The sequence below is a fragment of the Rhinopithecus bieti genome, unplaced genomic scaffold, assembly GCF_001698545.2.
Source record: "Rhinopithecus bieti isolate Rb0 unplaced genomic scaffold, ASM169854v2 scaffold_10181, whole genome shotgun sequence".
Classification (NCBI taxonomy): Eukaryota; Metazoa; Chordata; class Mammalia; order Primates; family Cercopithecidae; genus Rhinopithecus; species Rhinopithecus bieti.
In genome coordinates this window covers 867694-880244 of record NW_016806624.1, presented here as the reverse complement: position 1 = coordinate 880244, position 12551 = coordinate 867694, and the positions used below count along the sequence as shown (strand labels likewise).

The window sequence follows — 12551 nt, the reverse complement described above, 5'->3', positions numbered from 1 at the left end:
GCCTCCCGGGTTTACGCCATTCTCCTGCCTCAGCCTCCCAAGTAGCTGGGACTACAGGCGCCCGCCACCTCGCCCGGCTAGTTTTTTGTATTTTTTTAGTAGAGACGGGGTTTCACCGTGTTAGCCAGGATGGTCTCGATCTCCTGACCTCGTGATCCGCCCGCCTCGGCCTCCCAAAGTGCTGGGATTACAGGCTTGAGCCACCGTGCCCGGCCCACATTTTCTTTATCCAGTCTATCATTGATGAACATTTGGGTTGATTCTATGTCTTTGCTATTGTGAATAGTGTTGCATTGAACATACATGTACATGTATCTTTAGAATAGAATGGTTTATATTTCTTTGGGATAACTAGGCCACACCGTTTTCCACAATGGTTGAAATAGAAACACTTTTACACTGTTGGTGGGAATGTAAATTAGATATCTAACTATATTAAAAGAATAATACATTGATGACCAAATTGAGTTCATCTTAAGAATGAAAAGTTGGTTTGGCTGGGCACAGTGTGGCTCATGCCTGTAATCCCAGCACTTTGGGAGACCAAGGTGGGAGGATCACTCGAGCCCAAGAGTTTAAGACCAGCTTAAGCAACACAGTGAATCCCCATCTCTATAAAATATACAAAAAATTAGCTGGGCATTGTGGTGCACGCCTGTAGTACCAGCTACTCAGGAGGCTGAGGTGGGAGGACTGCTCAAGCCTGGGAGGCAGAGGTTGCAATGAGCTAAGATCACAACACTGCACTCCAGCCTAGGCAACAGAGTGAGACCCTGTCTCAAAAAAAAAAAAAAAAAGTTGGTTTAACATTGTAAATCAATCATTGCAATTCACTGTATTAATCTACTTTTAAAAAGATAAACGATATGATTATCTCAAACAATTCAGAAAAGGCATTTGGTAATATTCCAACACCCATTACTGATTAAAAAAAAAAAAAAAAAAAAAACTCTCAGCAAACTATGAACAGAAGGAAATTTTCTCAACCAGACAAAGGGAATCAACAAATGGCGAAAGATGGAATTCTTTCCTCACTGAGGTCAGGAACGAAACAAGGATCTCTGCTCTTACCGCCTTTATTATACACTGTATTAGAAGTTCTAGACATTCCAATAAGGCAATAAATAAATAAATAAAAGTCATTCATTATTAAAAGGAAGAAGCACAATGTCTTTCATCTCAGACAACGTGATCATCTTTATATATGGAATCGTTTAAAAAGCTATTAAAACCAGGTCAGGCTCAGTGGCTCATGCCTCTAATCCCAGCACTTTGGGAGGCCGAGGCAGGTGGAACACCTGAGGTCAGGAGTTCGAGACCAGCCTGGCTAACATGATGAAACCCTATCTCTACTAAAAATACAAAAATTAGTTGGGCATGGTGGCGGGCACCTGTATTCCCAGCTATTTGGGAGGCAGAGGCAGGAGAATCACAAAGCCAAGATCGTGCCATTGCTCTCCAGACTGGGAGATAAGAGAGACTCTGACACATACAAGAAAAGCTATTAAAATGAATAAATGAACTTAGCAAGGTTACAGGATACAAAATCCATATACATATCTATTGCATTTTCATATACCAGTGAAAAACTATTAATTTGGAAAATGAAATTTTAAAAAGCGTATCATGGACAATAACATCAAAACATATGACCAAACGTATAAAAACACTGAAAACCACAAAACACTGCTGAGACAAAGTAATGAAAACCTAAATAAATGGAGAGACAGACTTTGTTCATGAGTTGGAAGACTCCATATTGTTAAGATGTCAATTCGCAAGACCACACTCCAGAGGAGAAGATTACATAAAGTCATGAATACCAGGAGACAGAGATCACTGAAGGCCATCTTAGAAACCTGCCTACCACAGGCTTCTAAGATGCTGTGTGACCTTGCCAATCAGTTAACTTTCCTGTGCTTCAGCTCTCTCTTCTGCAATATGGAGAAAACAGCAGTACCTATCTCATGCAGTTATTTAAGGTTTAAATGATTAAGTGTCTGTAAAGCACTTAAGTATCTGGTACTTGGTTATATACATACATCAATACATCCATAAAACCAATATAAATACTTAAGTTACTATTCCTTAGAGCTTAGAACAATACATCCTTCTTTAACTATTTAATGATGCCTACTACAAATAAGGTACAGTATTTATTCAAGGTGTGTATAAAGATAACTGATTAAATTTGGGTACTGAGGAAAAAGTATCTTCTTGTTTCCATTTTTATTTGAACTTCAACAAACAAACACAGGTAATGCCTGAGATAACCATAATCCTGTTTCACCAGGTCCTAATTTGTGCCTATTTTCCAGACACAACTGTCAATGGCATGCTCTTTCAGTTTTTTTGTGGTTTGTTTTTTGTTTTTTAAGACGGAGTCTCACTCTATTGCCCAGGCTGGAGTGCAGTGGTGCAATCTCAGTTCACTGCAATCTTCGCCTCTCGGGTTCAAGAGATTCTCCTACCTCAGTCTCCTGAGTATCTGGGATTACAGGTGCATGCCACCATGCCTGACTAATGTTTTTGTGTATTTTTAGTAGAGACAGGTTTCACCATGTTGGCCAGGCTGATCTTGAACTCCTGACCTCCAGTACTCCTCCCACCTCAGCTCCCAAAGTGCTGGCATTACAGGCATGACCCATTGCACACAGCCTCCCTCTTTCACTCTTAAAAGTGTCCCAGTGTACACAAGAAATTAGAGTCACTCCAGTTTGTCACAGTCCTAGATTGAAATGGAAACTAAATCTAGATAAAGACTTTTGAGTAAGAAACCAGCAAGGCATGGACAAAAGGAAGGGAAACTGAAGAGGAGGAATATGGGCAATGGGGGTGGGTAGATATAGTGGGCAATAGAGTGAGACCCTGTCTTCAAGAAAAAAAAGAACGAAAGGTTGGTTTAATATTCTAAACCAATCATTGCAATTCACTGTGTTAATACACTTTCAGAAAGATGAACTATATGATTGTCTCAAACAATTCAGAAAAAGCAGCGTGGTAAGAGAAAAATAAATGCTTCAAAATGCCCACATAACAAAATTAATTCACCCACAATCTGAATTCACACTTCCTATAAACCTAATATATTCTTTAAAAGCTTAATGAAATAAAATATTTAACTGGTCATAAAACAGGTAACTGGCATTTCTTTAAAGATTTTTAAAAATCCATAAATGAATACCAAATAAATGTTAATGTATCACATTTAACTTCCCTTTCCTCTATCTGTTCTAATACATTACCATGAAACCAATATATAATCCTGATAAACACGTTATTTAAAAAATTAGAAAACTTGTTTAAATGCATAGACTGCAGGCCAAATTTTAACAATAAGCCACTTTTATAGCTATTTTTGTACTCCCAACTGAAAACATTAGGTGACTCTGGAAATTCTAATTCCTTTATAATCCAGCAGCACCAAAGCAAACAGTCATGACCCCTTAAGAGGATAAATATGCCCATTTTAATTAAAGACTAAATTATTTGACTTGGTGTGCAATTTTTGCATCTGTATTTTGAGACGTATTTATAAATCCTGTGCTTTTCATTAATGAAAAACTGTAAAAGTATAATAATTGACAAATAGCCTATAGAGGCAGTCTTAAAAGGTGTCTTGAATTCTCAAGAATTTAGGCTAATAAGAGGAATGAAGTATTGATATATGCCACATTATGGATGAACCTTGAAAACACTGTGCTAAGTAAAAGAGGCAAGTTACAAAAGACCACATATTGTATTATTTCATTTATATGTATGGTCTAGAGGTAAATCTATACAGACAAAAAGTACATTAGCAGTTGCCTACGACTAGGGTAGCAGTTGCCTACGACTAGAGGGGAATGTGGGGAATGGAGGATGACTTCCTTTGGGAGTGATGGAATGTTCTAAAATTGATGATAATGACAATTGCACAACTCTGTGAATATACTAAAAGCCAATGAACTGTATACTTTAAATGGATAAATTGTATGGTCTGTGAATTATATCTCAATAAAGCTGTTACCATAAAAAGAACTTAGGCTATAATTCCTACCCTAAATATAAACTGTTATGTATTATTATCTTAAAAATAGAAAAACCTGATTCCAATACTTTATAGGAGAGAAAGCCAAGAAATGTATGCATTAGTCTGTTCATGCTAATTGCTAAACATTGATGCAAATATACTCCACGTCTTTGAATTCCTACTGAATTTCAGACAACAAATAGATTTCTTGAGTATTTTACCACAAAATAGATTTAGATATTGGCTTGACTTTAAACTTGTGGTGGATATTTCCCGACTTCATTTGAAAATTTAATTAAATTAAATAACCTGTCAACTTGCAGGTTTTTATTCCTAAGTAGCTATTAATTTGGTTTATCAATAAAAACCTTAATAAAGTATGGGAGGCAACACATATCAAGCCACTGCTAGATTTAGCCATTTTACAATGTTTAGATATATCTAAATATCATTTGAATACCATAAAGACACACAATTTTTGTCAATGTAATAATTTTAAAACAACAAAATACAAAGCTTAATAAAGATAATTTGCAAATTTTATAGCAAGTCAGCTTTTTAACTATGTGTGTACAGTCCTATTTTGCCTTCAAAAATTCTGCTTCTAGAGTTTCAAGTAAGGAATATTAATCATTTCTTGACCTAGGTATGTAATGTTATATTTCACCACTGATATACTGTGAATTTCATTCACTAATTTAGGTGAATATTAATCATCATCAAATAATTCTAATAGATCTTAGTCTATGAAAGCAATCAATACCAGTTACTAATACTGATATTTTAACTAAAATATAGATCACAAAATGAAAGATCAGTTTTATTATTCTACTATTAATGCATATTTATAATATATGAAATATAATAAACTATAGAAATATTGCCATATGTCTACAAATGTATACATTTTAGCCCTAACTTTGGTATTCAGAGTTAAGATGTCAGGTACTTAATACAACATAGAGAGGTAATCATCATTTTAGGAAGTGGCTTAAAGCTGCTCTTTCGTATAGCATAAAGTTAAGATTTGATAAATCTAAGTAGTGATAACAGGTATTCATTATATTATATGTTATTTATTATGAACTATTATATAGAACATAGTATATGCACACATATGTACATATAAAATACACATATGTAATATATATAAATCATTTTAATATGTTCTTTGGTGTTCATTCAGTATTACTGATATCAGAAAAAACAACATTCAAAATTCCTTTATTTTCTTTCTCTCTAGTCAGAGTGATCTGATAGCTTTGCAGAGCACAGTACATTTTAAATGTAAATCAACAAAATAAAATAATAAGATACAATTTTAAAGAAAGGGATAACATTTTGAGTTTTAAAAGTAACTATTATTACTTAAGTGATTACAATCTCAAATGGTTTTTGCATAAAACCTTTGAGTCCCTGGGACAAAATTTGGCCTAGTGGAAATAAACATATCCATCATTTTTCCTCTGGCATTCTTTTTTTTTCTCCCTCTGTCACCCAGGCTAGAGTGCAGTGGCGTGATCTTGGCTCACTGCAAGCTCCACCTCGCAGGTTCACGCCATTCTCCTGCCTCAGCCTCTCGAGTAGCTGGGACTACAGGTGCCCACCACCACGTCTGGCTAATTTTTTGGTATTTTTAGTAGAGACAGGGTTTCACCATGTTAGTCAGATGCTCTTGATCTCCTGACCTTGTGATCCGCCCTCCTCAGCCTCCCAAAGCGCTGGGATTAGAGGCATTAGCCACTGTGCCCAGCCCTGGCATTCTTGATAAACACATTATACATTCTCCCTAGTGAGTTGACATTTCAAGCAAACATACAACATGATGTTACCCATAAACAGTCGGGTCAAACCCCTGAACATGTTAATAAGTGAGTTATATCAACCAATTTTCAACATTAATATAAAATCATCTGCGGAATTCTCAAAATATTTTTACAAAAATTAGTAGTATGATTTAAACACATGTTGGATTTCAAAATAAGAAATATATAAGAGAGTCCAACACTGGTACCTCTCTTCTGATCCTCAAAAACTAACCATTTTTAAATATTAAAGATGATACTCCTCTCATTTTGATAAGTCACTCTGTGGCCCTAGCAATCCAAATATAATTATAGCTTTTAAATAGGCTAGAAGTTACTTTGAAACTTTAATAAGAATTCAAAAAAGAATTATACACTGCTCCAAAAGCACTAACTCTGTTACATTAGACAATCTAAAATAATATGATATGAATCTTTGAACTACTATTTCTATTTCTATTAATTTCTGAGATCATTTTCTAGTACTATCTTGATCTTTAGAGACAAGTTTAAAAAGAAAATTTTCATGGCCTAGGCCACGGTGGTTCATGCCTACAGTACTTTGGGAAGGTCCAAGGTGGGAGGATCCCGAGGTCAGGAGTATTGAGACCATCCCTGGCTAAACACGTGAATCCCTCCAATCTCTATAAAAACAGCCAAAATGTAGCTGTGCATGTGGCACGCACGCTGTAATCCCACGATCAGGAGACTGAGGCAGTGAGAATCACTTGAACCTGGGAGGTAGAGGTTGCAGTGAGCCGAGATCGCACCACTGCGCTCCAGCCTGGACACAGGCGGGACTCATCTCAAAAAAATAAAATAAAATAAATAAAATAAAATAAAATAAAATAAATAAAATAAAATAAAATAATAAAATAAAATAAAAATTAAAATAAAATAAAATAAAATAAAAAATAAAATTTTATGTTTAAATCTCAAACTTCAAAAAGGCACTCGAAGTAGCTTACAAAAGCAAACAAGAGCCCTGCAGAGAATCAGGAAAATATCCAAGCGAACTCAGAGTAAAAAGTTGGACAGCTGAATGTTGTAGCCAGTGCAAAGAAAGGTGGGCTAACTGCCCAGATGTACTCTACTACTTGAATACCTATATACATGCTTGGTGTAACTTCTGTCATTTGAGGCAAAAGGTAAAAATCCAATGGAGATATAATAATGCAAATGTGAAGTATTGGGAGCCCACTGTGTGTCACATTTGGGAAGAGAGAAAGGGCTTTACAAATATAAATACAAAAGTCACGTAAATATTTATGATCATTTTGTAAGCTATATACAACAACATTTTCTTCTAGTAATTTCACTGACACTAATCAACATCCATATTTTTTAACAGAAAGGTTTCTACATTTGCACAATTCCCAGTATATTTTTAATTCCTTAAGTATATTTAAGAATATTCTAGACCACAAGACTCTAAGGGGTTGCAAATTTTATCAGACTAAAATGTCAACATGTATTAATATAGAACCATATGATGATTTTATTCAGCAGGCATGTCATAAACCAAATTTTCTCACTTATGATGCCAGGTAGATAAAGCCAATTAAAGTGAGTATAACTATAAAAAAAATTCAGAAATTTCACTGTACGACTCAGTTACTCAGGAAATTTTTCTAAAGTTTACATTATCTTACTGGATCTCAAGATTCTAACTCATATACTTTGTATTCCCTCCCTAGAACCTAATGTAGAGTCAATGAACATATCACAGATGAAGCGTATGTTAAATACTGTCTTGCAAATTGAAATAATCATCATACCAAAGACTATAATGCTTCCATTTTGCTTATTGTTTATTGTTACTTTTTATTTTAAAATATTCATAAGAAGTCAAAAGGCACACTTATCTTAAAATAATTTAAGTGTAATATTTCTAACCAATTATAATTAAGAGTATTAAAAACTAAAACAGATAGCATCGTATAATCAAAGACAGAATCACCAGGATCTGAGCCATATTCTTTCACTTATTAGCTGAGTAATCTTGAGAAACTTACCTACCAGTTCCCTCATTCCTAACATAATAACACTCTCTACAGAATTGTTGCTGGAGAGTAAAGAATAAAATGGATCTGAAAACAGTTTTGTAAAACTGGAAAGCAATATAAAAATTCAATGGGTTATCATCAAAAAATAATTTTGCTTGAGAGACAAGCTGTTCAACACATAGTGTAATCAATCTGCTTCTTTATGTTTATATATCTTAATTAAAGTATTTTAAATTAGATAGACATTCAAGTAAGTTGTATAACTGCCCGTCTCCTCCTCTCTTTTAATAAACTTTAACACAACTGGAAGGTAAAAATAGTTAATATATTTTATAACCAATAATGGTCACTTTATTTTATGATATATATTTTCTCATACGGTTTAATTTTATGATATATATTTTCTCATATGGTTTAATCTTGTTTTAGTGTGTATTTTGTTCAGTTAACAAATTATCTACATGCTTTCGATAAAACATTATGAATAGAACTTATCAGCAGAAGGAAAGTCATTTATTAAATTTCTAAGTCAAATTTTAATATTTTCTTTTTTCTTATTTGGTTCATTTGATGCAAACACAATAATAGTGTAATACATTCTTTCTCAGTAGTGAAAAATAAATTACCATTTTGCTTTCTCTATACTCATTATCTGAATGAGGCTTTAGATAGAACCAAATTTATTACAATAGTGAATAAACACAATAATCAATGGAAAAATACTTGCAACAAACCATACCTAGTAATAAGAACTGCATTATCGTGGTGGGCAATCCCATTTTCTGGAATGGTGTTTCCATCACTTTGGTGGGAGAGAATGGATTTCTGCCATTTACAGAAGCTATCGAGGGACTTGTCTGCATGGTGGTTTATCTCCAAGTTTGGCTGCAATACAACATGCATACCAGAAATGTTCCAAACAAATTACTAAGGTCAGTTGTTAAAACTTTTGAAGACTAAAGTGGGAGTATAATTAGAAGCAGTGGTTTCTAGGAATAATCTCTTGCCAATTTTTATTTCTGTAATATCTGACCTAGAGCTCATTTGGTATATTATTGAACAGATTTTTTTTTCCAGTTCCAGCTGTAATGATAATGTGAACATATGTGAGATTATCAACATAAAAACTAAGGAAAACCATTATTATAAGATATGCCATGCAAATGCTCACCCTTATACTGAAACATAGCTAATCTATATAGCTTTAACATAAAAGGTATATTCTTTTTTTTTAAATTTGCTTAAGATATTAAATGTGTAGAGCTAAAACTCATATCCAACTAGAACTTCCTAATAGGAGCAATAATAAAACATATTATTTAATAATAAGTAATTCTATAGCTCTATAGCTTGTCTGTTAAGAATCTTAGACTTATAAACTAACACATTCTTACCTGATCTTCTGTGAGAACAATTAAGCGGGCCACTATAATATTCACAACGTTTCCTAGGCTGGAATCACGGTAAAGTTTGGCAACCTGACCTCCAGAAAATAAGAAAAGACATAAAGTCAGACAAAAATCATAGGGTGATAGTTTGATTTTTTAAGTGCTAAAATAATTTTTTTATAAATTTAACCACTGTATACATTACTCTGTATCACTTAGAACTCTACCCTCAAAGTGCCTTGGTAAAAGGTTTTTATACCAGTCTACCTCAATAAATATTTTCTCCTAGACATGAACTACAGCATGGAAATTAGAGGGTGAGCTGATGTTTCAAGTTAAAAAAGAAAAACAAAACCCTCAAACAAGATTTAACGATCCACTAAAACTGTCGTATTATCTAAAAATGAATGATAAAGTCATCTTTAAATGTATTTCTATGGAACTGAAACAATACTAGACCAATCTTTTACCATTTTAGACAGGTAAATTCTTATCATTATTAACTTCACAGCAAAAATTTATGACCTTAGTCAAAAACACAACAAATATGAAATAAAATATTATATAGAGGGATCAAACTTACAATATTCATCACACTCAAAATGTAATGTTCAATGTCTTTGCGGCCATGGTAGCCCACCATCATTTTGTCTGCCACTACCAATGTCTCCACAAACCGTTCAATGCTCACTGATCTCTTCTGTCTGTGGTGGATATGTGTGTTGTTAATTGGTAGTGAATAAGAAAAAGTGGATGTATCATTCAGCCACCAAGGTTTGCCACTTCTTGTGAAATCTACAATAAAAGCAACCAATTCAGGTAAGTTCACTAATTAAACATATTTATTTAAAAATCTTTCATGTAGACTTGCTTCTCATAAATTATCTAATATATTAAGATGTTTCAAAGGGAAGAGAATGAGAAAATGCAGTAGTGAGAAAAAAGTCTGTAAATTTTTGAAAATAATGTTATCTGAAAAAAAATTCAACTGCTCATGAAAACAAAAAAAATCTAATAAATGAATTAATAAAAATAATTTTCAAATAATCATTTCATATTATTCCAGTAATTATATCTTGATACATTTAAATTTAGGATATATACTTTAAAGAATCATTTAAAGTTATTTAAAAAGCATCTAGAGCATGAACTTTTGAATCAGTCTAAGACAGCTCTGATAGAGAACCTGATTTTGCAAAAATCTATTTCAAAGACACTTTTGAGCATTCATTTTAAAACAAGATGCTTCCATTAAGCTATTTTAATTAGAATAAATTCTACTGCTCTAGAAATCTCAATTCTAAAAGGCAATGAATTACTTTTTTCACTTAGGTCGGCAGTCTACAACTATTTATTCTGACAGAGTACTCAAAGTACTTCTTTTCCAAAGCCTAGAAGTAAGAGACAATCAATTAGAGTTGAAAGATCACGATTCCAGCATAATTTGCTTTGAACCACATTTAGCACGGGTTGCAATGTATCCTTTGTTTTCTACACATTTGGTTCTTCAGTATAGAAGCAGCCTTTTAGTGCTACGGCATTTGTAAACACCTGCCTCACTGATTATCATCTTCATTAAATAAACTTGAGCATGTAGAGGGCCTCTGTATATCTTCCACAACCTTATATTGAACAGGAAATCTTTCTCATCCTCACTATTGAAAAATTTAGTGAGGAATAATTAGATTAATATATATGATACACTTGACAGAAAGTGTAACTATTCTCATTTCTCTAACTTCTTTAGCCTTTCTCTTTAAAAAACTGCATTGGTAGGTGCTATGGTTTGAATATCTCCTCCAAAACTCACGTTGAAACTTAATTGCCATTGAAACAGTATTAACAGCTGGGGCCTCTAAGAGATGATTAGAACTTGAGGGCTCTACCCTCATGAAGGAATTAAAACCATTATTGTAGGAGTGGGTTGGTTATTGTGGGAGTGGGTTCCTGATAAAAAATAATGCGTTCAGCCCAATTTCCTCTCTCTGTTGTGTGCACTCACTTCCTCCTCTTGCTTTCCTCCATTAGGTGACCCTCACCAGATGCCGGAGCCATGCTCTTGGGACTTCCCAGCATCCAGAACTATATGCTTAGTAAACTTTTACTGTTCTTAAATTATCCAGTCTCAGGTATTCTGTTACAGCAGCAGGAAACGTGTTAAGACAGTAGGATGAATAAATTTTGGGAAATGAGGTGGAAATGATCATAAGACCCATCAGTTAAATACTCCTGAAACTCCTAAAGTCAAGAGAAGCAAAGACATAAACACCACTTCTTATTTCAATAGTATATCCTCCAGATAGTAAGTGTTTCTCTATATTCATTTGTGGCAGACAGACTCTCCAGATGGCCTCCATGACCTCTGTCTCCTGATGTTCACATCCTTTTGTGATTTCCTCCTTTTGAATATGGGTAGGACCTGTGACTTGCTTCTAACTAACAGAATACAGCAAAAATGATGAGATGTATGTGATTTTGAGTATATTAGTACATGATTATGTTACATAATATTGTAGCATTTACCTAGAGTCTCTCCCTTGTTGACTTAGAGAAAGCAAACAATCATACTGGTGAACTGACACTGACATCTGAAGACAATCATCCAAAAAACTAAAGCTATCTGTAACCACAAAGAACTGAATGCTGCCAACAACTATGGAGGTAGAGAAGTGGATTCTTCCTCAGTCAAGATTCCAGATGAGAATTCAGCCCTGGCTGAGGCTAAGCAGATGACCCATCCATGCACAGACTCCTGACCAACAGAAACTGTGAAATACTAAAAGTATGCTGAGTAAGCCACTAGGTTTTATTGGCTAATATTATTACAAAACAGCTGAAAGCTTTTCCACATCAATATAACTTCAATTTCTCCTGCTCAGTCCTCTGTGATCATAAAACCACTCATGTATTCAAGTCATGCCTAGTCTCTTACTCTGGCTAAACAGCTTAAATGTCCAAATATAGGATTTTATTTTCATTCTTTTGATCATTTCCCTTTCTCTGACCCATTCAATTTCTCCTTATTTTTATTTAAAATATTGTGAAAACAATTAGACATTATTGTGCAATAAACACAAAGCAATGGTAGTTCTCATTTAAAATGTATTCAGGTCGGGTGTGATGGCTCACGCCTATAATCCCAACACTTTGGGAGGCTGAAGTGGGTGGATCACCTGAGGTCAGACCTTGAGGCCAACCTGGCCAACATGGTGAAACCCCGTCTGTACTAAAAATACAAAAATTAGCCAGATGTGGGGAGGGCGCCTGTAATCCCAGCTGCTCAGGAGGCTGAGGCAGGAGAATCACTTGAACCTGAGACAGAGATTGCAGTGAGCCAAGA

At 34.3% G+C, this 12551-nt stretch overlaps 1 protein-coding gene across 1 annotated transcript in view; it reads right to left on the bottom strand.

Moving 5' to 3' along the window:
- ADAMTS6 (ADAM metallopeptidase with thrombospondin type 1 motif 6) overlaps positions 1-12551 on the bottom strand; it is a 344308-nt gene that overhangs the window by 305514 nt on the left and 26243 nt on the right. Inside the window, exons 5-7 of the mRNA XM_017877113.1 lie at positions 9795-10006; positions 9218-9301; positions 8563-8708 (exon numbers count right to left, since the gene is read on the bottom strand). Coding sequence (XP_017732602.1) covers positions 8563-8708; positions 9218-9301; positions 9795-10006 — 442 coding nt within the window. The remainder of the gene's footprint in view (positions 1-8562; positions 8709-9217; positions 9302-9794; positions 10007-12551) is intronic.